General features: G+C 59.6%; 2 protein-coding genes across 2 annotated transcripts; one reads left to right on the top strand and one right to left on the bottom strand.

Annotated features, from left to right (window-relative positions):
* The first annotated feature begins 722 nt into the window (after nt 1-722).
* Nucleotides 723-16,014, top strand: DDX54 (DEAD-box helicase 54). The gene is made up of 20 exons (XM_029058339.1): nt 723-873; nt 4,124-4,253; nt 4,394-4,464; nt 4,615-4,803; nt 5,790-5,839; nt 6,245-6,286; nt 6,612-6,707; nt 7,521-7,642; nt 8,114-8,175; nt 8,314-8,445; nt 11,460-11,670; nt 11,785-11,919; nt 12,428-12,649; nt 12,850-12,923; nt 13,432-13,641; nt 13,793-13,941; nt 14,068-14,181; nt 14,384-14,491; nt 14,706-14,797; nt 15,657-16,014. Exons 1-20 carry the CDS (start codon nt 757-759, stop codon nt 15,884-15,886), a joined length of 2,556 nt encoding a protein of 851 aa, XP_028914172.1. The 5' UTR covers nt 723-756; the 3' UTR covers nt 15,887-16,014.
* Nucleotides 16,015-16,927: 913 nt separating this feature from the next.
* On the bottom strand, nt 16,928-25,924 carry CFAP73 (cilia and flagella associated protein 73). The gene is made up of 7 exons (XM_029058457.2): nt 25,820-25,924; nt 24,006-24,111; nt 21,039-21,143; nt 19,777-19,977; nt 18,083-18,304; nt 17,240-17,398; nt 16,928-17,065 (listed from the first exon to the last, which is right to left on the bottom strand). The coding sequence occupies exons 1-7, from the start codon at nt 25,873-25,875 to the stop codon at nt 16,988-16,990; spliced, it is 927 nt and encodes a 308-aa protein (XP_028914290.1). The 5' UTR covers nt 25,876-25,924; the 3' UTR covers nt 16,928-16,987.
* Between the last annotated feature and the right edge of the window lie 773 nt (nt 25,925-26,697).

The raw sequence follows: 26,697 nt of genomic DNA, 5'->3' as shown, positions 1-26,697 counted from the left end.
CCAGGTAACCTCCATCCCCGTCCCCCGTACTCACGGCAGGGAGGCAGGGCGCAGCCCCGGGGAGTGCAAACAGTAGCCCCACCCCCCGACAAGGCCGTCGCAAAGGTAGCCGCGGGCCAAACCATCTTCCCCTGAGGAGGGGGGAGCTGACGTCATCTCCGCGCCTCCACCTCCAGAAACTAAATCGGAGGAGGAGGAGGAGGAGAAGGAGCAGCAAGGCAGGGTGGCGGCTGTTTGGAGGCGGGAGGAAGAGGAGGCTGCGGGGTGAAGTGGTCCCGTCCTTCCCCGCCCCCCCCCCGCCGCAGCTATGGATGCGTCCGGGGCCAGGCCCCGCCCCCTCGGCCGCCCGCACGCCATCGCGCAGGCGCAGAACGCGCCCCCATAGGCCCCGCCCCGTACACGCGTCACATCCGGCGACGGGCCCCGCCCCGAACGACCTGGCCCCGCCCCCTCCGGGCCCAGGCCCCGCCCCTCGGCCGCCCGCACGCCACCACGCAGGCGCAGACCGCGCCCCCTTCACCGGCCCCGCCCCCGCCGGTACCGCACGCGTCACATCCGGTCACGGGCCACGCCCCCCGAAATGCCCGGCCCCGCCTCCTCTCGAGCCAATCCACGACTCTTCCGGGGTGAGACTCCGCCCCCTGGCGGCCGGCTCGGGACCCGGCCGCGTGGGCCCTCCCGGGACACGTGTACCACCCTCCCCACCCCCCCCGCCCCCGACCGCGTGTACCCACCCCCCCGCGTGTACCGACCGCCATGGCCCAGCGGCGGAGGAAGGGACCGAGACACCGGCGACCCGCCCGGGACAGGGACGGCCACCCGGAGGACGGACACTGCCATGGCGAGGCCCAGGGGCCCGCTCCGACCAGGAAGGTGGGATTCCCTCCCCACCTCCCCACCCCCCCACCCCCACGTTTATTCATAATAACAATAATAATGTTGATATTGGTTAAGCACATTGGTTAACCAATACCAACATTATCATTATTATTATTATTAAGCGCTCACTATGTGCCGAGCCCTCGACCCCTCATTCATAATAATAATACTGTTGGTATTTTGTTAAGCGCTTACTAGGTGCAGAACACCGTTCTAAGCGCCGGGGGAGATCCAGGGTCATCAGGTTGTCCCCATTTAATGATGTTGGTATTTGTCAAGCGCTTCCTCTGTGCCGAGCACCGTTCTAAGCGCGGGGGTAGACACAGGGGAATCAGGTGGTCCCACGTGGGGCTCCCAGTCTTCATCCCCATTTTCCAGATGAGGGAGCTGAGGCCCCCAGAAGTGAAGTGGCTTGCCCGAGGTCTCACAGCTGACAAGTGGCCGAGGCGGGATTCGAACCCCTGACCTCTGACTCCAAAGCCCGGGCTCTTGCCACTGAGCCAGGCTGCTGCTCATTCGACAGATGAGGTCGCTGAGGAGTGAAGCGACTTGCCCAAGCTCACACAGCCGACAGGTGGCAGAGCCGGGATTAGAACCCACGACCTCTGACTCCCGAGCCCGGGCTCTTGCCACTGAGCCACGCTGCTTCTCTAGTAAGCGCTTAACAAATACCAACATTATTATTATTATTATTAAGCGCTTACTATGTGCCGAGCACCGTTCTAAGCGCTGGGGCAGATAGAGGGTCATCCCACTGTCCCACGTGAGGCTCCCAGGCTTCATCCCCATTTGACAGAGGAGGGGGCCGAGGCACCGAGAAGCGAAGTGACTTGCCCCAGGTGACGCAGCTGACAAGTGACGGAGCCGGGATTCGAACCCATGACTTCTGACTCCCAAGCCCGGGCTCTTGCCATTGAGCCGCGCTGCTTCTCTGTTCGTGCAGTACTATTCGTTGAGCGCTTACTGTGTGCAGAGCGCTGGACTAAGCGCTTGGAATGGACAATTGGGCCACAGAGAGAGACCCTCCCTGCCCCACGACGGGCTCCCAGCGAGGCAGAGGCCTCCCTGTCCATTTACACTGCCCCAACCGCCTACTACAGTGCTCCGCACAGCACGAAAGCGCTCAATAAGTGCGATCGGTGGCACGAAAGGCCGACGGCTCCCATATGACGCGTCTGATTCCCTTTATTTACACTGATCCCAATTTCCTTCTATCCATGGAGGAGCGGCGGGGCTCGGTGGAAGGAGCTCGGGGTTGGGGGTCGGGGGTCATGGGTTCGAATCCCGGCTCCGCCACTTGTCAGCTGGGTGACTGTGGGCAAGTCACTTCCCCTCCCTGGGCCTCAGTGACCTCATCTGTAAAATGGGGATGAAGACTGGGAGCCCCACGGGGGACACTCTGATCACCTGGTATCCCTCCTAGTGCTTAGAACAGCGCTTTGCACATAGTAAGCGCTGACCCAATACCATCATTATTATTACTGTTATGTCTCCCTCCCCCCCCCCCCCCCAGGCAGGGATTGTCTCCGTTTTTTGCGGAATTGTAATAATAGTGATGATGATGGCATTTGTTGAGCACTTACTGTGTGCCGAGCACCCTTCGAAGCGCCGAGGGGGATACGGGGTGATCAGGTGGTCCCACGTGGGCCTCCCAGTCTTCATCCCCACTCTGCCACTTGTCAGCTGTGTGTCCTTGGGCAACTCCCTTCACTTCTCTGGGCCTGTTACCACATCTGTCCAAGGGGGATTCGGACTGTGAGCCTCACGTGGGACAACCTGATTACCCTGTGTCGACCCCAGCGTTTAGAACAGTGCTCGGCACATTGTAAGCGCTTAACAAATACCAACATTATCGTTATTATTATTCATCCCCATTTTACGGTTGAGGTCCCTGAGCCCCAGAGAAGTGAAGTGACTTGCTCAAAGTCACCCAGCTGACAAGCGGCAGAGCCGGGATCAGAACCCACGACCTCTGACTCCCAAGCCTGGGCTCTTTCCACCGAGCCGCGCTGCTTCCCTCGTCCTTTCTAAGCGCGTAGTACGGCGCTCTGCACGCGGCAAGCACTCGATCAATACGATTGAGTGAATGAATTGGGCCCCGGGGCCCCGGACTCCTTCCTTCCTCCTCCTCTCCCAAATAATAACGTTTGCGGTATCGGTTGAGCCCTTACAGAGTACTGAGCGCTGGAGTAAGTTCAGAGTTTAGACTGGGAGCCCGTTATTGGGCAGGGACTGTCTCTATCTGTTGCCAAATTGTACACTCCAAGCGCTTAGTCCAGTGCTCTGCGCAAAGTAGGCGCTCAATGAATACTATTGAATGAAAGTAATCGGATAGGACGCAGTCCCTGTCCCCGTGGGACTCGTAGCCTGAAGGGAAGGGATCAAGCAAGCAAGCAAGCGGTCCTATTTATTGAGTGTTTATGGTGTGCGGAACAGTGTGCTAAGTGCTTGGGAAAATGAAGTGAAACAATAATGATAATAATAATAATAATGTTGGTATTTAAGCGCTTCCTGTGTGCAGAGCACCGTTCTAAGCGCTGGGGTAGACACAGGGGAATCAGGTTGTCCCACGTGGGGCTCACGGGCTTCATCCCCATTTTCCAGATGAGGTCACCGAGGCCCAGAGAAGCGAAGTGACTCGCCCAGCTGACAAGTGGGCAGAGCCGGGTTTCGAACCCGTGATCTCTGACTCCCAAGCCCGGGCTCTTTCCACCGAGCCACGCTGCTTCTAGGCTACGCGGAGGGATAATAGGTATCGGAAGCCTCGTCGCACAGATGAGGAAACGAAGGCTCCGATAAATTAAGCGACTGGCCCAGATTCACAGAGCAGACGGATGGTGGAACTGGGATTAGAACCCAGGTCGCCCGACTCGCGGCCCAGTGCTCTGTTTACTAGGCTCGCTCCTGGTCCTCTCCCATTCATTCGGGAGGATTTCCTGAGCGCTTTTGGCGTATTTTATGGAGCTCCCGCCTCTCGTCGGCCCCCATTCGCCCGAGTCCCGCCCGACTTGGGGGACGGAGCCCAGAAGACGCGAGGGGAGGGGCCGCGGAAGGAATCCCACCCTGCACCGTGTCGTTGAAGGTCTCCCGGGCACCCAGCGGGTCAGCCCCCCGCTTTTCCTGGGAATGGTGGCGTGGGGGGCTGGGAAGGGGCGGGGGCACCTTCCCGTCCCCGCTGCCCCCCCCCGACGCCCTCCGCTCCCGTCCCCTCCCCGCGGCTGACGCGTCGTCTCCCCCGACCCAGCCGGGCTCCGGCAAGCCCCTCCCGGCCTTCCCCGCCGCCGACTGCCTCTCAGATGTGGAGCCTGACACCCGGGAGCTGGTTCGCGTTCAGAACAAGAAGAAAAAGAAGTCGGGGGGCTTCCAGTCCATGGGTGAGCCGGGGCCCGGAGAGGGGCGGAGGGCGGGTCGGGGGCCCGAAGACGGGAGCCCGCGTCCACGGACCGGATGGACCGCCGGGGCGGCCGCAGGCGGTGCCGGGGCCCGGGGGTGACTGGACGCCGGTGTTCCCTAGGCCTGAGCTACCCGGTCTTCAAAGGCGTCATGAAGAAGGGGTACAAGGTGCCGACCCCCATCCAGAGGAAGGTGAGGGGGTTGGGGACCCCTTAGGTGGGGACGGAGCACAGGGGGCCCGGCTCCGGGTTGGCCCCCTGGCCGGATCAGAGCGGGCGAGGGCCCCGGGGGTCCCCCCGACCCACTCGGTCCATCGGTGAATCAATCCCTCCGCCCCCGCAGACCATCCCCGTGATCCTGGACGGGAAGGACGTGGTGGCCATGGCCAGGACGGGCAGCGGCAAGACGGCCTGCTTCCTCATCCCCATGTTCGAGAAGCTCAAAGCCCACAGCGCCCAGGCCGGGGCCCGGGCCCTAGTCCTCTCACCCACGCGGGAGCTGGCCCTGCAGACCGGGAAGTTCACCAAGGAGGTCCGCGGTCCGCGGGGGCGACGGCGGTGGGGTGCCACGGGGCCCGGGCCGGGGGCGCTGCCCGTTCTGAGCACGGTAGAGTTAAAGGAGACCTAAGGTCAAAGAAACGGCGGGTAAGAGGAAAGAGTGAAGTGAATAGGTTTGTGCAGCGCGAGGGGTGAGTACCCAGTAGCCGGGGTGACGTGGAAGGGCCGAGTGCGATAGAGGGCGGGGAAGGGATAATCAGGGGAGACCTTCTGGAGGAGCCGTCTGTCCTGGGGGACGCGGCGTAAGCTGCTGGAGGGCGGGGCTCACGTGTTATTTGGACCCATTATTTATCACCCTATTTATTTTGTTAACGAGGGGTCCGTCCCCTCGATTCTGTCGATCTCCACGATGATGTTTGCGTTTTGTTCTGTTTCGCCCCGCCGTCCGTCTCCCCCATTTATTATTATGTTGGTATTTGTTAAGCGCTTCCTATGTGCCGGGCACCGTTCTAAGCGCTGGGGTAGACATAGGGGAATCAGGTTGTCCCACGTGGGGCTCCCGGTCTTAATCCCCATTTTACAGATGAGGGAACTGAGGCACAGAGAAGTTAAGTGACTCGCCCACAGTCACACAGCCGACAAGCGGCAGAGCTGGGATTCGAACTCACGAGCCCTGACTCCAAAGCCCGTGCTCTTTCCACTGAGCCACGCTGCTTCTCCATGAAGCAGCACGGTCTCATTTAGACCGTGAGCCCGTCGCGGGGCGGGGACGGTCCCTGACCGTTGCCGAATCGTCCGTTCCGAACGCTCGGTCCGGCGCCCTGCGCTTAGAAAGCGCTCAGGAAATACGATCGAACGAACGAACGTCGCCCTTCAGCCCGCCCCCGGCACCTAGGACGGGACCCGCAGCAGGCGCTCGGCTCAGCGCCGCGGACGAGGGGCCGGGGACGGGCGTCGGCGTCTGGGGCCGGGGGGTGCTGCCGCCCGACTCTGACCTTCCCTCTCTCCCTCCACCCGCAGCTGGGAAAGTTCACTGGCCTCAAGATGGCCCTGATCCTGGGTGGAGACAGGTAGGACCTCCCCTCGCCCCCAAACCCAAAAGGTGGCGTTCCCCCCACTTGGGCAACTACGGGCGAGTGGCCGGGAATTCTCCCCCCCCGACCCCTCTGGGTCCCCCCCGCTGCCCCAGGCCGGCCCTCGCCGCCAGTGCCGCCTTCCCAGTTTGACCAGCCCCCGGCACCGGACTGGGGATGGCGGAAGGGCCGTCCCTCCGGGGGCGTCCCCCCCACACCTCCCGTCTACTCACGGTTTCCCGAAGGGCCCCGGGGTAGACCGAGGAGCCTTTACCGTAACCCGGCCCGCCCCGGCGCGGAGCGGACCGTCCCGCGGGGGCTCGTCGGGGGTCTCCGGGGCGATGGGGTCGGGGATTGCGACGCGAGTGACCCCCCCCCCCCCCCACCTCCTCTTCTCTCTAGGATGGAGGACCAGTTTGCAGCCTTGCATGAGAACCCGGACATGTGAGTTGGGAGTCGAAATGGGGGCAGCGCCGGCGTCCGGCGGTTCAGGCCTGGGCCGTCCTCGGGGGTTCTCCGAATCCGGCGGGTCATCCGCCCCCGCCGGCTCAGCCCCGAGGGGCCTCGGTGTCCTGCCGTCCTTCCCCCCCCCCGCACCCAGGGAGGGGAGGTGGAGGCCCGCTGGCCCTGAAGGGCGGCCGCTGACCGGAAGGGGTGGTGGGTGAAGAAGGTGGGGAGGGCGGCCCCCGTCCCAAAGGGGCAGGGGGGGCGGGGGGGAGGGGTCGGCGGGGCAGAGGAGGCCGGGACGGGAGCCGCCGTCTGGTCGCAGAATCATCGCCACCCCCGGGCGCCTGATGCACGTGGCCGTGGAGATGAACTTGAAGCTGCAGAGCGTGGAGTACGTGGTGTTCGATGAGGCCGACAGGTGCGCCGGGGGCCTGGGGGAGGGCGGCGGGGTCGGGCATCCAGGCGATCCCCGCCTGGGGGGAGAGCCGGGCGGGGGGTGGAACAGAGACAGGGAGCCGCTCCCGGACGGCTAACGATTCCGGTACTTCTTAAGCGCTTACCGTGTGCCGAGCGCCGTTCCGAGCGCCGGGATAAATACACGTTAGTCGGGTTGGGCACAGCCCGTGCCCCACAGGGGGCTCCCACTCCGGCTCAGCGGAAGGAGCCCGGGCTCTGGGGTCAGAGGCCGTGGGTTCGAATCCCGGCTCCGCCACTTGGCAGCTGCGCGACCGTGGGCGAGTCGCTTCGCTTCTCCGCGCCTCGGTTACCTCGTCTGGAGAGTGGGGGTGAAGCCTGGGAGCCCCACGTGGGACGACCCGATTCCCCTGTGTCTCCCCCGGCGCTCAGAACGGCGCTCTGCGCGTAGTGAGCGCTTAGCAAATACCGACGTCGTCATCGTTATTCTCCCCGTTTTACATTTGAGGTAACTGAGGCGCAGAGAAGCGGCATCACTAGCCCAAGGTCACACAGCAGACATGTGGCGGAGCCAGGTTCAGCTCCCGGGTCCTCCCAGGGCCACGCTCTGTCCACCGAGCCTCACTGCTTCTCGCGCGCCCGGAAACCCGCGCGCACACAGTCGGGCGTTTCCCCCGCTCTCCCCGCGGGAGCCGAGGCCAGGGGAGGAAGCGTGGGAGGTGTGGGGGGAGGGCGCCGGGCCCCCAGACCCGATCTCTGGTCCTTGACTTCCCCTCCCCTGTCCTGTCCTGGCCCGGTCCCGCCGCCGTTACCGCAGACTCTTCGAGATGGGCTTTGCCGAGCAGCTGCAGGAGATCCTCTCGCGGCTCCCGGAGGGTCACCAGACCGTGCTCTTCTCGGCCACGCTGCCCAAGATGCTGGTGGAGTTCGCCCGGGCAGGCGAGAACCGACCCGCCCGCCCTCCCCCCGCCCACCGTGCCCCTCCCCCGACGGGGCCGGACCCCGGCCGAGATACGGGAGGGTGGGGTGGGAGGGGGGCGGATGGAGGATGTCGGCCGGCGAGACCTCTCCCCCCCGCCCCTCCGTCCAACGACCCTCCTTACCTTCATAATAATAACCGTGGCATTCGTTAAGCGCTTGCTCTGTGGCAAGCGCTGTTCGAAGCGCTCCTCTCCCCTCGCTCTTCCCCATCGTTCAGCCGTTCATTCGGTCGCGTTTACTGAGCGCCTACCGTGCGTAGAGCACTTCACTAAGCGCTCGAGAGGGTACGGTGCAACGGTAAGCCGCCACGTCACCCGTCCACAGTGAGCTGGGCCTCGGGCCTCCCTCCCAGAGGAGAGGGGAAGGGACAGGGGCCCGAGGGGGTGACGGAAACCCGCCCCCACCAGCCTGTTGCTCCGTCCCCTACAGGACTCACGGAGCCGGTCCTGATCCGCCTGGATGTAGACGCAAAGCTCAACGAACAGCTGAAGGTAGGCTGAAGAGGGGGACCTGCGGGGTGCCACGGGCCACCTGACCCGTCCTAGCCCTGCCCCTCGGGGGTCACGACCGGGAGTCTCAGCGGGCAGATGGGCGAGCGGCCTTCTCCCCCCCCGCCCCCCCCTTCGCAGCTGGCCTTCTTCCACGTGCGTGGGGACGACAAGCCGGCCGTCCTGCTCCACCTCCTGCGCGACGTCGTCCGGCCTCAAGACCGGACGGTGGTCTTCGTGGCCACCAAGCACCACGCCGAGTTCCTCCGGGAGGTGAGGCCGCCCGCGAGGGGGGCAGGGGTGGGGTTTCCCCAGATCCGGCGGACTTGGGGGGTCAGAGGTCGTGGGCTCCAACCCCGCCTCTGCCACTTGGCTGCTGGGTGACCTTGGGCGGGCCGCTGCATTTCCTCTGGGCCTCGGCGACCTGGCCTGTAAAAAATGGGGATCGAGACTGTGCAGAAGCAGCGCGGCTCGGTGGCGGGAGCCCGGGCTTGGGAGTCAGAGGTCATGGGTTCTAATCCCGGCTCCGCCGTCTGTCAGCCGGGTGACCTTGGACAAGTCACTTCGCTTCTCCGCGCCTCAGTTCCCTCATCTGGAAAATGGGGATGAAGACCGTGAGCCCCACGGGGGGGGGGGCAACCTGATGACCTTATAATAACGTTGGTATTTGCTAAGCGCTTGCTACGTGCGGAGCACTGTTCTAAGCGCCGGGGGAGATACGGGGTCATCGGGTTGTCCCACGGGAGGCTCACGGTTAATCTCCATTTTACAGATGAGGTCACTGAGGCCCAGAGAAGTGAAGTGACTCGCCCATGGTCACACAGCTGACCAGTGGCAGAGCCGGGAGTCGAACCCATGGCCTCTGACTCCGAAGCCCGGGCTCTTTCCGCTGAGCCACGCTGCTTCTCTTCTATCCCCCCCGGCGCTTAGAACAGTGCTCGGCACATAGTAAGCGCTTAACAAATACCAACATTATTATTATTGTATCTACCCCAGCGCTTAGGGCAGTGCTTGGCACATAGTAGGTGCGTAACAAAATACTGTAATTATTATTATTGTACCCCTTGGTGGCCACTAGAGGGCAGCCCCCTGTTTCCTGGGCTGCATTTATGGAGCGCTTACTACGTGCGGGGCACTGTAGTAAGCGCTGGGGAGAGTACAGTATAACATAACCAACACATGCCCTTCCCACAGTAATAATAATTATGGCATTTGTTAAGAGAGAAGCAGCGTGGCTCAGTGGAACCAGCCCGGGCTTGGGAGTCAGAGGTCGCTGGTTCGAATCCCAGCTCTGCCCCTTTGTCAGCTGGGTGACTGTGGGCAAGTCACTTCACTTCTCTGGGCCTCAGTTCCCTCATCTGTCAAATGGGGGTGAAGACCGTGAGCCTCACGTGGGACGACCCGATGACCCTGTATCTCCCCCAGCGCTTAGAACGGTGCCCGGCACATAGTAAGCGCTTAACAAATACCAACATTATTATTAAAATGGGGGTTAAGACTGTGAGCCTCACGTGGGGCAAACTGATGACCCTGTATCTCCCCCAGCGCTTAGGACAGTGCTCCGCACATAGTAAGCGCTTAACAAATATCAACATTATCATTATGCGCCAGCCACTTTTCTAAGTGCTGGGTTAGATTCAGGACAGTCGGGTTGGACAGAGTCCCCGTCCTACATAATGTTCACGTTCTACATTTTCCAGATGAGGGAACTGAGGCACAGAGAAGTGAAGTCACTTGCCCAAGGTCACACAGCTGACAAGTGGCGGAGCCGAGATTAGAATCCGTGACCTTCTGACTCCCAGGCCCGGGCTCTATCCGCTAGGCCATGCTGCAACGAGCTTACAGTCTAGAAGGGGCGACAGACATTAGTATAAATAAATAAAGTTATAGATGTGTACCTAAGTGCTGAGGGGCTGGAACGGGGGGGAGATGATAATGATGGTATTTGTTAAGCGCTTACTATGTGCAAAGCACTGTTCTAAGCGCTGGGGGAGATACAGGGTAATCGGGTTGTACCACGTGAGGCTCGCAGTCTTAATCCCCATTTTACGGATGAGGTAACTGAGGCCCAGAGAAGGGACTTGCCCAAAGTCACACAGGTGACAAGTGGCGGGGCCGGGATTCGAACCCATGACCTCTGACTCCCAGGCCCGGGCTCTTTCCACTTAGCCACGTTATAGAAAGGAGTTGAAGAAGGGGAAAGGAGGGCAGTGCACTGTATTAAATGCTTGGTGGGATGCACTAGAAGCAATTCTAGACCGATAGCTCGCCGTAGGCAGAGAATGTGTCCGTTTATTGTGATATTGTACTCTCCCAAGCACTCAGTACAGTGCTCTGCACACAATAAGCGCTCAATAAATACAATTGAATGAATGAAGGAAGGAAGGAATAAAGGAAAAGGCACAAACCCTTCCCTTGAAGGTCTTGCATTCGAGTTGGGCAGACTGCGCTCAGAGCCCGGGGCTGACAGTGGGGAAGCCTCGCCTGGGTCCCAGCCCGACTCTGCCCCTGGCCCGCTGAAGGTCCTGGGGCAAATCTCTGGGCCTCAGTTTCCTCTGCTGTAAAATGCGAATAAAATCCCTGCTCTTCCTCACGCACTGGGACAGCAAGAGGGACTGAGTCAAATGTGATTCTCTTGGACCTATCCTAGTGCTCGGCACATAATAAGTGCCTAATAAATACCATCAGTTATCGTCATTACTAGTAGCGAGAGTCTGTAACAAATGATCATATAAATTCTTGTTCCCAAAAGTTAGGATGCCGTGAGAAAGGAGGTGGAGATTAGAGGGGGAAAGCTTCCCAAGGGGAGGAGCAATTTCAGGAGGGCTTTGATGGTGGGGAGGGTTGTGGCTTGGTGAACTTGAGATGGGAGGGGGCTCCCGGGTTCTAATCCCGGCGAGGTCACTGCTGAGGTCACTTAACTTGCCTGGGCCACAGTTACCTCCTCCGTAAAATGGGGATTAAAACTCTGAGCCCCATGTGGAATAAGGACTGTGATTAGCTTCTGTCTCTGCCAGCGTGTAGTGCAGTGCCCGGCACCTTGTGAGCACTTAACGCGTACCATCCCGAAACACAAAAAACAAGGGAGCAAGCCGAAAGAAAGAAAGAGCGGGGACAGGCTGAGGGCCAGTAGCCTGGAGATCCTGCCTCAGTCGGGGAGATGGGAGCCGTTGGGGGGCCGGGGTAGACTGGGTGGGGCGAGAGGGGTTGGTCGTCTCATCGGGAGCCCTGCCCCCTTGCCCCCCGTTGGGCCGGGCCCGACCCCTCCGCCCTCCCGTCCTTCCCAGCTGCTGACGGCCCAGGGAGTGGACTGCGCCCACATCTACAGCTCCCTGGACCAGACCGCCCGCAAGATCAACCTGGCCCGCTTCGTCCACGGCAAGTGCTCCGTCTTGATCGTCACTGACGTGGCCGCCCGGGGCCTGGACATCCCTCTGCTGGACAACGTGGTCAACTATAGCTTCCCGGCCAAGGGCAAGCTCTTCCTGCATCGCGTGGGTGAGCGTCCGGCCGCGGGCACGGGGCGGGGTGGGCGCCGAGGGGGCCCGCCGCGGGGGATGGGACGGGGCACCCGGAGCTCTCCTAAGCGACCGCCGCCTCCTCCCTCCGCAGGACGCGTGGCCCGTGCCGGCCGCAGCGGCTCCGCCTACTCCCTGGTGGCCCCGGACGAGCTGCCCTATGTCTTCGACCTGCACCTGTTCCTGGGCCGCCCGCTCACCCTCGCCCGTCCCCACCGGACCCTCCCAGGTCAGGGCCGCGGCCCGGGGAGGGAGGAGGTTGGAGCAAACCGCTCTGCGGGGGCTGGGGGGAGGAGGGAGGGGGCTCCCAGGTATTGTCCTGGAAGGGTGGACGGTGGGATGGAATCCAGAAGGAGGAACAGGGTGGGCAGGAGATAGGATTGAAGTGATCCCGGGGGGATCCGGAAGGAACCGAGTGGGTGGGAGAGAGAGGAGCAACCCCTTCGGTCGAGGGTGCCCCCAGGTGTGATCCTGGAACGTGGAGGTGGGGAGGATGGATTTGGAAGGAGCCACGGAGGTAAGAGAAAGGGAGAAATAGGAGCAGTCCACTCAGGGTGGAGGGGCTTTCCTGGAAGAGGGCGGGGATCGGGAAGAAACTACGTGGGTGGAAGGGGGGAGACCGTCGGTGGGGGTGGGCGCGCCCAGGTGTTTTCCTGGAGGAGGGTGGGGATCCAGAAGTAACCACACGGCCAGGAGAAAGGGGGAGCCCAGGTCAAACCGCGGCGCTTACGTTGCAGAGACGGACGGGGTGCTGGGGCGCGTCCCTCAGAGCGTGGTGGACGACGAGTCGTGCGGGCTGCTGACGGACGACGGCGCCTCGCCGGAGCTGCAGAGCCTGCGGCGCGTGGCCGACAATGCTCACAAGCACTACGTCCGCTCCCGGCCGGGCCCCTCCCCGGAGTCCATCAAGAGGGTCAAGGAGCTGGATCCCGCGCTGTTGGGCCTCCACCCTCTGTTCAGTGAGTGTCCGCTTCAAACCCTCAGCTCACGCTGGCGAGGCCGGGTCTGATCTGCGAGAGCTCGGAGGGGTCCCCAGACCTCCCCGGCCGGTGGCGGGGGAGGAGAGGCCGGCTTGAGGGGGAGGCCGGGGGGCCGGGTTGGGGCGAGCGGCCCCGGGCGAGCGGCGCTAAATCTCCCTGTGCCTGGTGGGGACTGGCAGGTTCCCGCTTCGAGGAGAAGGAGCTGGAGAGGCTGAAGCTGGTGGACAGCATCAAGAATTACCGGTCACGAACGGTAAGCGCGGGGGGCGGGGGGCGGGTGTCCCTGGGGAGGTCAGGCCCTGGACTCTAGAGTTAGGCAGAGCTAGGCCGGACCCTTCCGGCCCTAAATCCGGAACAGTTGGGGGCCGGAGCTCAGGCGGCTTCCGGATTTGTCCGGGGCGTGCGGTGACCGGTGGTGCCGCCCCTCGGGGAGTCGGTGATCCCCCTGGACTCCAAGTCCTCGGTGCAGATCCCCCCGACCCTCCTAGACCCCAACCTGGACCCTTTCCTCTTCTTTCTTCCGCCGCTCCTCTGGACTATAAGCTCGCTGTGGGGTGGGCGGGGAATGTGTCTTTTTATTGTTATATTGGTCTCCCGAGTGCTTGTACACCGCACGCAGTGAGTGTTCAATAAATAGGTCCGAATGAATGCTCCTCTTGCCGGGCCAGAGGATGTGCCCACCCCGACTCTCCCCGGGACGCGGAGGGGTGAGGGGCAGAGGTGGGGGTACTCACGGGCTTCCTTCTCCCAACGTCCCCCAGACTATCTTTGAGATCAACTCCACCAGCCGGGACACAGCCAGCACCGTGATGCGGGCAAAGAGGCGCCGGGACCTCACGGCCATCACCAAGTTCCAGCGGGGGCTCCGGGAGCGGCAGGCGGCCCAGGGGTGCGAGGGGACCCGGCCTGACCCTTCCCCCGCCCCCGCGGAGGGCAAGGGGCAACGGGAGGAGCAGGAGGAGGTCATAGAGGTATGGGGGCGGGGCTCCGCCGGCACCTTGGCCGCTGAGTCACGTGATCCAGGGGCCCAGGATGGGACCCCCGGTTGCCGGGGCGGGGGAGGGAGAGGAGAGAACCGGTCTGCTCTCTGGCCAACACCACCATGCGGTTCCTGCCGGCCAGGCGGTCTTCTCGGAGGTGATGGGTCGGAAGAGGCGGAAGGTCAAGGGGCTGGACGCGGAGCGGAAGAAGAAGCAGCCGAAGCCGGAGCCTCGGCGGGACCCGGAATTCTATATCCCCTACCGGCCGAAGGACTTCGACAGCGAGAGGGGGTGAGTCGGGGCCGGGTCCCGGGGACGGGCGTGAGGCAAGTCACGGTCGGGCCACCCCTGGGGCCCGGCGCGTGGCACCTCTGACTTGTGACCTGTGACCCGCGTCCTCTCCTGCACCCCCCCCAGCCTGAGCATCGGCGGAGAAGGCAGTGCCTTTGAGCAGCAAGCCTCGAGCGCCGTCCTGGACCTGATGGGGGATGAGTCTCACAACCTGGACAAGAGCAAACAGCTGCTCAAGTGGTGAGCGGGCCCAGATGGGGCATCTGACGGAGCGAGGCCCGTGGCTCCGCCCGAATACTTAGGGGCAGGCAAGGCCGTCCTTCCTCGCCGCGGCTTGGGGAGGACCAGGCCTGGGGGCGGAGGGGGGCCCAGCCCTCGGCCGTCACTCTGAGTCCCCTGTCCCCCCACGCAACACACGGACGCTCCTCTTGCTCCCTCCTAGGGACCGGAAGAGGAAGCGCTTTGTAGGGAAGATGGGACAGGAGGACAAGAAAAAGAAGATTAAGACTGAGAGTGGCCACTACATCAACAGCTCTTACAAGCGGGATCTGTATCCTTCACTGAAGCCCCTTTGCCTGGAGAGAGGGCCCTGGAGGGCGGGGGGGGTTGGGCTCCCTCCCGGGGTAGAGCCACAAGGGGCATCCCTGCCCCGGGAGCCGGGGTTGTCCCATCTGCCGTGTGTGGAGCTGCTCCCGGTAGCGGAGGGTACCCACCCTTGTCCATCTCAGAGACCGAGGCCCACCCTCCTTAACCCAGCGCTCCAGTTACAAGAAATGGAAGCAGAAATACAAGATAGACGACCGGGACTCAGAGGGCGAGGAAGAGCCCAAGAGGAAAGGTGGCTGGCGAGGCAGAGGTAAGGAGGGATAGGAGAGGAGACGGCGGGGGAGGACTGAGATCAGGAAAGGGGAAGGGGAGGCCCGGCAACCCACACCGGAGGCCACAGGGGTCTCGGGCAGCCAGAGTGACCAAGGGGCTCCCCATCTGGACAGCTTGACCTTCCTGTGCACTCTGGTTGTGCTCCCTGAAGGGGCCCTGGGGCCCGGGGCCTAGCCCAGGAGGGCTTCTGCTTGTCTTAGGCGTTGCCTAGGAGCTAGCAGCCTCCTGGACCGGGAGCCCGGAGTGAGAGGAGCCAGTAGGGCAGAGCCCGGGTCTTCACAGCAAGACCTCCTGCGGTGGGAAGAAACAGGAGCCTGATCCAACGCCCCCACCCCCTTCCCCCAACACGCACTCCCGCTCTTATCTTCTGCCTCAGTGTCCCTCTCCCTCCTTCCCTCTCGCACCCCGAGGTTTACAGTTTTTATTTTTGGCTCCAAAATCTCGCACCTCTAAAGCAACCCCTGGGCATGCAGGGAGGCAGCAGCCCACGGGCCAGAGAGGGAACCTGGGGGGGAGGGCGGCTCCCGCAGCTGGTGGTTCCTGCCCACGCGGCCTGCTGAGTCTGCCCCCAGAGCAGTAACCCAGGCAGGAGACCCGGGGGGGGGGGGAGACTCGGGAGGCCAGGGGAGCAGAGGAGATGGGAGCCGATCCCCCTCTGCACCGCTGAGAGGATCCGGGGCCCCCGCTCAGAGCTGTAGAGGGCCGAGGGGGCGGCCTTTAGGGGAGGATCACCGGGCTCCCGAGGGAGGGTCTCCGGGGGGAAGGGGGCGGGGGACAGGGGCACAGAGGCAAGGGGCGACCGACCCCTCCCACTCACGGCTCGACCCGTTCGGCAGGCTCGGCCCGGGCCCGGGAGTCGGGGCCGCGCAGGAAGAAGGGGCCCCGCTCCGAGCTGAAGACCAAGGAGCAGATCCTGAAACAGAGGAAGCGGGACGAGAAGCAGAGGTTCCTGCAGCGGGGCGGACTGCGGCGGCTCAGCGCCCGCAACCGGCGCCGGGCCCGGGAGCTGAGCACGGGCGCCTTCGGCCGGGGGGGCCGGAAGGGCAAGATGAGGAAGACGATGTGACCTTTTCCCCCTCCCCCGCGGGGCCCGGCGGGAAACGGGCATCTCGCCCCCTGGACCAGGGCCAGGCCCCGGAGCCACGGCTGTCCCGGCCTCGGCTAAGCGGGTGATTAAAACGCCCGAACTCAGGACCCCGGTCTTCTTGGGATCTTTATTACAGTCGGGAAGGGGGCTGAGCCGAAGCGCCAGCCGGGGGGGGGCGGGGGGGGGTGCCACCTAGCAGCGTGGCCAGTGGAAAGAGCACGGGCCTCGGAATCAGAGGATGCGGGTTCTGATCCCGGCTCTGCCGCGTGTCTGCTCTGTGACCTTGGGCACCTCACTTCACTGGGGCTCGGTCACCTCATCTGTAAAATGGGGATTGAGACTGTGAGCTCCATGGGGGACAGCGACCGTGCCCTACCCGGTGACCTTGTATCGGCCCCAGTGCTTAGTACAGGGCTCGGCCTGGAGTAAGCCCTTAACAATTCCCATTGTCATCATTAGCTGGTCTTCCCACCCTCCGGCTCTGGGAAGAGCTAACGCCAGGGTTACCGGAGCCAAGCTGGGGGCCGGGGGGTGCCCCCCACCCCGGACTCAGCTGCTTTAAAGGGCTGTCGCCACCACCCCTTCTCTCCCCATCCTGGGATTAAAGGGTGGGGTGGCTGGCAAGGCTGCAGGCTCCAGTTGGAGACAGCCAAGCCGCCACCCCGGGGGATGGAGCCGGGAGCGGGAGACGGCGGGCCCCGCCTCCCCGGGATAAAGCAAACCCGTTTAACCGGACACGGCCCTCCTTCCGGCTCCGAGGCCGGCGCCGCAGCCTGGGTACAGATAGCCCCCCGGCACGGGCCCTCGCCGATGACCCGCCGGGCGCTGCCCACGGGGGTCACCCGGGGGCGAGGCCCGCATCCGGACTCGGGGACGTGGGAGGGCGGCCGAGGCCGGCGCGGGCGGCCGGTGCGGTGAGAACAGGAAGGGAGGGCGGGCTGGCTGGGGCACCGTGGCCACCAGAGAGCCGGTGCCGGCGGGCCCTCGGTGGGGCCACCCAAGGCCCGACGTCCCCTTCTTTCTGGTCCCGGCCAGGAGCCGCGGCAGCCGTGGGTGCCTCATCCGGGGGTTGGAGGGAGTCTAGTGGGGCGGGGGTCCGGGTCGGCCGCCGCGGAGGTCAGCGAGGATATCGGACAGGTCCTTCATGTACTGCTGCACCTGGAGCCCCGCCCGCCCGCCGTGCATCAGGGCGCAGCGCTTCCACGGCTCCTCTTGCAGGGGCACGCTGGGCACTGGGGAGATGCCCCTTCCCCTCCCGGGTCTCCCCCAAGGGGGCACAGGTGGAATTTTTACAGTGGCCCAAACGGGGCCCGGCCCCCCCCGGTCCCTCACCTTGTCCAGCTGCCCCTCCGTGTCCTCCAGGGGCACCTGCGGCGGCCGCTTCGTGTGGCTCCTCACCAGCTGGAACAGGCTGAACGACGCCATCTTGATCTGGCCCAGGAGCAGGGTCTTCCGGGCGGCAGTGTTCTGGATGCGAGTCCACTTCGCCTCCTGAGGCCCGGGGAAAGGGAGTCGGGGGGGGTCAAGGTCCTGGGGAGAGGGAATGTGGGGGGGGGGACGCAGGCCCCCCCGTCCCCGAGGGGCCCCTAGCCGAGCCTGCCGGGCCTCAGAGGGACCCCCACCGTGGGAGAGGAGAGTATGGCATGGTCTAATGGATAGACCGTGGGCCCGGGAGGCAAAAGGACCCGGGTTCTAGTCCCGCCTCTGCCATCTGTCTGCTGTGTGACCTCAGGCAAGTCACTTCATCGCTCTGTGCTTCAGTTACCGCCTCCGTAAAATGGGGATTAAGACTGAGCCCCACGTGTGTCAGGTAGTCTGTCCAGCCTGATTAGCTTCTATCTACCCCCCGCGCTTACAACAGTGTTGGACAGGCTCAGTGGAAAGAGCCCGGGCTTGGGAGTCAGAGGCCATGAGATCGAATCCCACCTCTGCCACTTGTCAGCTGTGTGACTGTGGGCAAGTCACTTCACTTCTCTGGGCCTCCGTTCCCTCATCTGTAAAATGGGGATTAACCGTGAGCCTCGCGTGGGACAACCTGATGACCCTGCGTCTACCCCAGCGCTTAGAACAGTGCTCTGCACATAGTAAGCGCTTAACAAATACCAACATTATGATTATTAACAAATACCTATCCTTATATTAGTGCGGGCGCGAGGGGACGGGTCGGGCGCATACCCACTTGAGGGTGCGGGCCCGGGCTCGCTCGAGCTGGGTCCTGAGCTGGGCCAGCTGGTTGTTGTGCCGCAGAATCTCATCGCTGCGCTCCTCCATGCACTGGTGTAACCGCAGCCGCTCCAGCTCCACCTCCCGACGCTGCGCCTGCTCCCGCCCCAGCAGAAAGGCCTGCGTGGCCACCAGCCCGCCGAACCGGGCCAGCAGCTCGGGGACCTCCTGGAACTGGGGAGAGAGAACGTGTTCCCCAGCCCCGGCTCTCACCTTTCATTCAATCGTATTGACTGAGTACTTGTTGTGTGCAGACCACTGTACTACTAATAGTAATTAATAATAATAAAAATGGTACTTGTTAAGCGCTTACTAGAAGCGGGGCTTAGTGGAAAGAGCGCAGGCTTTGGAGTCAGAGGTCATGGGCTCTAACCCCGGCTCCAACACTTATCAGCTGTGTGACTTTGGGTAGTCACACTGCAAGACTGTGGGCAAGTCACTTCACTTCTCTGTGCCTCAGTGACCTCATCTGTAAAATGGGGATTAACTGTGAGCCTCACGTGGGACAACCTGATGACCCTGCCTGTATCTAACCCAGCGCTTAGAACAGTGCTCGGCACATAGTAAGCGCTTAACGAATACCAACATTATTATTATTATTAGTCATTTCACTTCTCTGTGCCTCAGTTACCTCATCTGTAAAATAGGGGTGAAGACTGTGAGCCCCACGTGGGACAACCTGATCACCTTGGATTTACCCCAGCGCTTAGAACAGTGCTCTGCACACAGTAAGCGCTTAACAAATACCAACATTATTACTGGGTTGTCCCACGTGAGGCTCACGGTTAATCCCCATTTTACAGATGAGGGAACGGAGGCCCAGAGAAGTGAAGTGACTTGCCCGCAGTCACACAGCTGACAAGTGGCAGAGCCGGGATTCGAACCCATGAACTCTGACTCCCAAGCCCGGGCTCTTTCCACTGAACCACAAGTACAGGGCTCTGTACACAGTAAGCACTCAATAAATACAATTATGAAGGAATGAATGTAAAATGGGAATTAAGACCTTGAGCCTCAAGAAGGACAGGGACAGTGTCCAACTTGATTTCCTCGTATCCACCCCAGCGCTCAGTACAGTGCTTGGCACATAGCGCTTAACAAATACCACAGTTATTTAATAAGCCCTGGCGTAGATACAAGCAAATCAGGATGAACACAGTGCAGGTCCCACGTGGGGCTCGCAGTCTCAATCCCCATTTTACAGATGAGGTAACTGAGGCACAAAGAAGCGAAGTGCCTCATCCAAGGTCACACAGCAAAGTGGTGGAGTCGGGATTGGAATCCATGACCTTCTGACTCGCAGTCCCGTGCTCTCTCTACTCTGTCATGCTGCTTCACTAAGAGCCTGGGAGAGTACAATACAACAGAAGCATTTCCTGCCCAAAAGGAGCTCACGGTCTAGAGAGGGAGGCAGACGTTAATACGCCTCTGCCACTTGTCAGCTGTGTGACTGTGGGCAAGTCACTTCCCTTCTCTGTGCCTCAGTTACCTCATCTGTAAAATGGGGATGAAGACGGTGAGCCTCACGTGAGACAACCTGATGACTCTCCCCCAGCGCTTAGAACAGTGCTCTGCACACAGGAAGCGCTTAACAAATACCAACATTATTATTAAGTAATTAGAGATGTATACGCATACGCGCTCACCTGGCCCGTCCACGCCAGCACCCGCTCCAGGTACTGCACGAAAGGGCCGCAGGCCTCCAGCCGCCGCTTCAGCCGCTCCTTCTCCCTCCGCAGCAGGGACGCTTCCTCCCGCAGCGCCGCCGCCTCGGCCTCTTTCCGGCCTGCAATCTGCTGCTCCCGGGCCGCCTTGTCCTGGGCCCGGTTGCGTTTTCCCGCATCCTCCTGGACCGGGCCGGGGAAGGGAAGGGACAGGACGGTACGAGAATGAACCGCACCGCCTGTGGAAGCGGATTCCCGTTGACCGGACCGTCCTCGGACCTACTGATTGAGGTCATTCCGGCCGGCCGGGGTGGAGACCAGATTAATAATGATAACTGTGGTATTCGTTAGGTGCTTATTATGTGCCAGGCGCTGTGTTAAGCGCCGGGGTGGATACAAGCAAACTGGGTTGGACGCAGTCCCTGTCCCACGTGGGGCTCCCAGTCTCAATCCCCATTTTAACAGATGAGGGAACTGAAGCCCAGAAAACCGAAGTGACTCGCCTCAGGTCACACAGCAGGCGAGTGGCGGAGCCAGGTTTAGAACCCACGACTGAGTCCCAGGCCCGTCCTGAGATCCGGGGTAATGACAATAATAATAATATTTAAGCGCTTACTAGGTGCCAAGCATTATATTAAGAACTGGGGTGAATACAAGCAAACCAGGTTGGACGCAGTCCCCGTCCCACACTGGGCTCGCAGTTTTAATCCCCATTTTACAGATGAGGTAACTGAGGCACAGAGAAGCGACTTGCCCAAGTTCACACAGCAGCAGACAAGAGGCAGAACCGGGATTAGAACGCTGGTCCTTCTGACTCCCAGGCCCGAGCTGACCCCGCACAGCTGGGGAGGGGGAGAGGGCACGGCACCGGCCTCACTGTCCCCTCGCACAGGGCTGCGAGTCAGAAGGTCATGGATTCTAATCCCGACTCCCCCACTTTGCTGTGTGACCTTGGATGAGTCACTTCACTTCTTTGTGCCTCAGTTACCTCATCTGTGAAATGGGGATTGAGACTGTGAGCCCCATGTGGGACCTGGACTGTGTTCATCCTGATTTGCTTCTATCTCCACCAGGGCTTATTAAATAAATAACTGCGGTGTTTGTTAAGCGCCATGGGCCAATCACTGTACACTTAGTACAGTAATCACTTAGTACAATCACCGTACTAAGCGCTGGGGTGGACACAGTGCCCTCCAATGCCCCCAGCCCAGCGGACCCCGCACCAGCCCTGGCTGGGCGCCCACCACGAGGAACTTGTCGAAGCGGATGATGGAGTTCTTCAGCTCCTTCTCCTTGAGCTCCAGCTCGGCCTGGCGCTCCTTCCAGCTTTCCATCTTCACCTGGAACTCCTAAGGGGGAGGGAGGCAGGCAGGGGCTGGCAACCGACCAATCCATCCATCCATTAACCGAGTCCTGACTGTGCGCAGCGCACAGTACCAAGCGCTTGGGAGAATACGGTACAGCAGAGTTGGTAGACATTTTCCCACCCCCACAGCACTTATGACCATATCTTATTTATATTAACGTAATAACGTTGGTATTTGTTAAGCGCTTACTACGTGCAGCGCACTGTTCTGAGCGCCGGGGGAGATAAAGGGTCATCAGGTTGTCCCACGTGAGGCTCACGGTCTTCATCCCCATTTTACAGATGAGGTAACTGAGGCACGGAGAAGTGACGTGCCTTGCCCACAGTCACGCAGCTGACAAGTGGCAGAGCAGGGATTTGAACCCATGACCTCTGACTCCCAAGCCCGGGCTCTTTCCACTGAGCCACGCTGCTTCTCTCTTCTTAATGTCTGTCTCCCCCTCTGGACTGTAAATTCGTTGTAGGCAGGGAATTTCATTCATTCAATCGTATTTATTGAGCACTTACTGTGTGCAGAGCACTGTACTAAGCTCTTGGAAAGGACAATTCAGCGATAAAGAGAGACGATCCCTGCCTACACAGGGCTTACAGTCTAGAAGGGGGAAGACAGACATCAAAACGAGAAAACAGGCATAAATAAAAATAAATAAAATTATAGATACGTACACATCAAAACAAGTATACAGGCATCAATAGAAATAAATGGAATTATACATATATACATATGTGCTGTAGGGTTGTGGGGGGGGAAGCAAGGGGAGTGAGTTGAGGTGAAGTGGACGGGAGTGGGACCTGAGGAAGAGGAAAAATGGGGCTTAATCTAGGAAGGCCTCTTGGAGGAGGGACTGTGTCTGTTTATTGTTGTGTTCTCCCAAGTGTTCTGCACACGGTAAGGATTCAATGGCAAGAGCAGGAGTCAGAGGATGTGGGTTCAATTTCTGTCTTCACCACTTGTCCGCTGTGTGACCTTGAGCAAGTCACTACACTACTCTGGGCCTCAGTTACCTCAACTGTAAAATGGGGATTGAGACCGTGAGCCTCATGTGGGACAAGGACTATGTCCTACCTGATTTCCTTGTATCTACTCCAGCGCTTAGAACTGGCACGTAGTAAGCACTTAACAAACACCATAATTATTATTATTAAATACTATTGATTGACTGACTGCCTACAGTTTACAGTCTACATCTACATCTACTGTTTGCAGTCGAGGGGGCTGGCAGGGCTAATGGGGTAGGCGTCCCAGTCCAGCAGGGTGGACTTCTTTCCCTTCACAGCCGGCAGACCACAACTCTCCCCATCTCCAAAGCCCTTCTAAAACCACTCCCCCCCCCCCGCCACCTCCTGGAAGCCTTCCCGGACTAACCTCCCCATTTTACATCTTTATGCTCTGAGTTTTCTTCCTACTTGCAACTTGCTACTAGACTCTCAACTTGAAGCCAGGAGGCCAGTAGATTGTGTTTAGTACCTCTATTTCACTCTCTCAATAATTTAGTAAAGTGCTCTGCACACAGTAGACACTGTAAACATTAACAACTGATTGACCAGAAAAGCTCCGGCCTGGGAGACCTGGATTCCAATCCCAGCTCCGCCTCTTGCTTTCCGTGTGCCCTTGAACAAGTCACAACTTCTCTGTGCCTGTTTCCTCATCTATCAAATGGGAAATGCATACCTGTTCTCCCTCCCGGAAAAACTATGAGCCCCGTGTGGGACAGGGATTGCGTCCCATCTGATTGCAGTATATCTAACTCCAGCGCTTAGTACAGTCCTTGGCACCTAGTAAGTGTTTAACGGACACTGCAATTCTTATTATTCTTATCATTATTTTACTTTGTGTGGGGATGTAGCTCAGTGGCAGAGCGCATGCTTTGTTCGCATGAGGTCCGGGGTTCGATCTCCTGCCTCTCTAATTCAGGTTTCAGGAGATTAGTACAGTGCTCTGCACATAGTAAGCACTCGATAAATACAACTGATTGGTTGACTGAAGGTGGGTAGGGGGCAGGGTTGATAGGAGGAAAAGGTTTTTTCTGCCCCACATGGAAGCTCTCTGGTTTGTTCACAGCCCTGGGGAAGCAGCATGGCTCAGTGGAAAGAGCCTGGGCTTCGGAGTCAGAGGTCATGAGTTCGACTCCTGGCTCTGCCACTTGTCAACTGTGTGACCGTGGGCAAGTCACAACTTCTCTGTGCCTCAGTTCCCTCATCTGTAAAATGGGGATTAAAAGTGTGTGAGCCCCACGTGGGACAACCTGATTACCCTGTATCTCCCCCAGCGCTTAGAACAGTGCTCGGCACCTAGTAAGCACTTAACAAATACCAACATTATTATTATTATTATTAAGCAGATGTCCAGCCCAGACAGATGAAGAAAACAATGGCCAGAAGCCATCCTCCATACCCGTTGCCTCTTGCCTCCCTACCCTCCCCGCCCTCCAAGCACCCTACTGCCAAGGAGAGTTCATTAGCTTTCATTCATTCATTCATACTTATTGAGCGCCTTCTATGCGCAGAACAATGTACTAAGCGCTTGGGACAGTGCAATGGAACAATAAACAGATGCATTCCCTGCCCCCAGCGAGCTCACAGTCTACAGGGAAGACAGGCATAATATAAATAAATTACAGCTTTAATATACCCCCTCCCCGGACGGAAATGCCGCTACTCTTGGGGTGAGGCCCCAGCTGCATGAAGATACTCACATGAAGAGACCCTCTCTGGGTAACCCAACCCGGCACAGGTGTCCATCCCATGCCGGGGGTGTCCTCAGACCCCCGTCCCTCTTTGGTTTGTGGGGCTGCTGCCTCGACACCCCTTTCCTCCTCCTCCTCCCTTCATCCCATCGCTTCACCTCCTTTTGAGCTTGCAAGGCCTGGTCCGTCTCCACCAGTTCCTGCTTCTTCTCCAGCAGGCGAATAGCCGAGTTGGGGAAGTGGGCCTCCAGGTCCGGCATCTTCCTGGGAACAAGGAGAGTGGGGATAAGGCCCAGGCCGGCCCCAAGACCCTGGAACACTTACTTCCAGTAGGTCTCCAGCCCCTCTTCCCCCAGATAAAACCAACAGGTCCCAACCACCATTCATTCATTCAGTAGTATTTATTGAGCGCTTACTATGTGAAGAGCACTGTACTAAGCGCTTGGAATGTACAAATCAGTAACAGATAGAGACAGTCCCTGCCCTCTGACGGGCTTAGAGTCTAATCTGGGGGAGACAGACAAGAACAATAGCAATAAATAGGATCAAAGGGATGAACATCTCATGAAACCAATAGCAAATAAATAGAATCAAAGTGATGTACATCTCATTAATTTTATCTTATTTTGTTAATGAAATGTATATCGCCTCGATTCCATTTATTTGCTATTGTTTTCATGAGATGTTCATCCCCTCGATTCTATTTATTGTCATTGTTCTTGTCTGTCTCCTCCCATTAGACTTTGCGCCCGTCAAAGGGCAGGGATTGTTTCTATCTGTTACCGACTTGTACATTCCAAGCGCTTAGTACAGTGCTCTGCCCATAGTAAGCGCTCAACAAATACTATTGAATGAATTAACAAAATGAAGAGGGTAATGAAAATATATACAGCAGACGTAGGGGCCAGTCATGTTAGGTGCCCCCCACAGTGTCCCCTCCCCACTGGGCCCTTCCAGCCCAGACTCGAATCCCAACTCCATCTCGCGCTTTCCGATTTGCTGCGCTCCCCCTTCCTAATCCTCCCTTGCACTTTCCTCCCCCTTTCTGGCACTCGGTTCTCCAGAAAAGGACCTGGGGCTGCGTCTAGTTCCACTCAGCAACCACCGAGTAAAGGATCCTCCCCCCACCTTTCCCCCGAGCCCTCAGTGCAGACCGGCTTTAGGGGAGACACTTTCAGGAATAATCATAATATCAATGGTAATTGTTAAGCACTCACTCTGTGCCAAGCACTGGTCTAAGCGCTAGAGTAGATACAAGGTAATCAGGTGGTCCCAAGTGGGGCTCACAGTCTTAATCCCCATTTTACAGGTGAGGTAAATGAGACACAGAGAAGTTAAGTGGGTCGACCTTGGGCACAGAGAAGTTAAGTGGGTTGCCCAAGGTCACTCAGGAGGCAAGTGGCAGAGCTGGAATTAGAACCCACCGTCCTCATTCATTCATTCAATCGTATTTATTGAGCACTTATTGTGTGCAGAGCACTGTACTAAGCGCTTGGAAAGTACAATCCGGCAGCAGATAGAGGCAATCCCTACCCAACAACGGGCTCACAGTCTAAAAGGGGAGAAGCCCTCTGGCTCCCAACCCCGTGCTCTTTCCATTAAGCCACGCTGCTTCTCCCCCAAGCGCTTAGTTCAGCGCCCTGCGCACAGTAAAGGCTCGATAAATACGTTTGATCGATTGAGAGAGACCGATTGGATAACCACGGCGGGAGGGGAGTGGGCAGGGATTGTCTCTATTACTGAATTGAACTTTCCAAGCGCTCAGTACAGTGCTCCGCACACAGTAAGCGCTCAATAAAGACTCCTGAACGAGTGGGCCGAGCTCCCCTCCCGGCAAAGGTGATTCCGCGAAGCCCCCCTTGCCCCGTGGGGGTCCAGGGCCAGAGCGCCAGGGTCCTTGGACCGGCCAGGTGTGGCCAATGGCCTGTGCGGCCTGGCCTCCGGCAGGTGTTGCGGGGAGTTGCTCACGCACCCCGGCGGCTTGTCCCCCAGCGCCATCAGGAAATAATCCTCCCACCGCAAGGCCATGGTGGCCACCGCAGAGGCGACTGTCCCTCGAAGGAGCAGGGGATGGAGCAGGAGTCGCGCACTGCCCACCCCGGCCTCCTCTGCCAGCTGGGCACCGAGCCCCGCCTCCCTCCCGTTGCCAAGGAGACGGGCAGCACAACCTTCGGTTGCCAAGCCCGCCCATCCGCAGTCCCCGGCCCTTTCAGCCCGCCTCCCTCTTTTTTTTTCTTTTTAATAATAATGATGATGGTATTTGTTAAGCGCTTACTACCTGCTAAGCACTAGGAGAGATAGAAGGGAATCAGGTTGTCCCACGTGGGGCTCACACTTTTAATCTCCATTTTCTTGATGAGATAACTGAGGCACAAAGGTGCTTCCCCCAGTCACCTGGACGCCACGCCTTCACGTCTAACCCAAGTCCTTCTTGCTGCAGTTTGAGCCCATTTGCTGTTGTTAGGACCTCACCGGGAGAATCTCGAGACTCCCTCTGAATTTGTCCTTCATTTTGGGGGGATCACCCCCCAACACACACCCAGCCCTCCTCCTTTCTTCTCTCCCTCTCTTTCCTTTCTCTCTTCTCCCCCTGGCCCAGCCTTCTCAATTTTGCAGAGATGTACAATAGATGTAATAATAATAATAATGTTGGTATTTGTTAAGCGCTTACTATGTGCTAAGCGCTGGGGGAGATACAAGGGAATCGGGATGTCCCACGTGGGACATCTCCATTTTTAATCTCCATTTTCCTGATGAGGTAACTGAGGCACAGAGAAGTTAAGTAATAATAATAATGTTGGTATTTGTTAAGCGCTTACCGTGTGCTAAGTGCTGGGGGAGATACAAGGT

The sequence above is a fragment of the Ornithorhynchus anatinus genome, chromosome 2 (genome assembly GCF_004115215.2).
Source record: "Ornithorhynchus anatinus isolate Pmale09 chromosome 2, mOrnAna1.pri.v4, whole genome shotgun sequence".
Taxonomy (NCBI): domain Eukaryota; kingdom Metazoa; phylum Chordata; class Mammalia; order Monotremata; family Ornithorhynchidae; genus Ornithorhynchus; species Ornithorhynchus anatinus.
The sequence above is the reverse complement of the archived record's forward strand: the minus strand, read 5'-3'. Positions and strand labels throughout refer to the sequence as shown.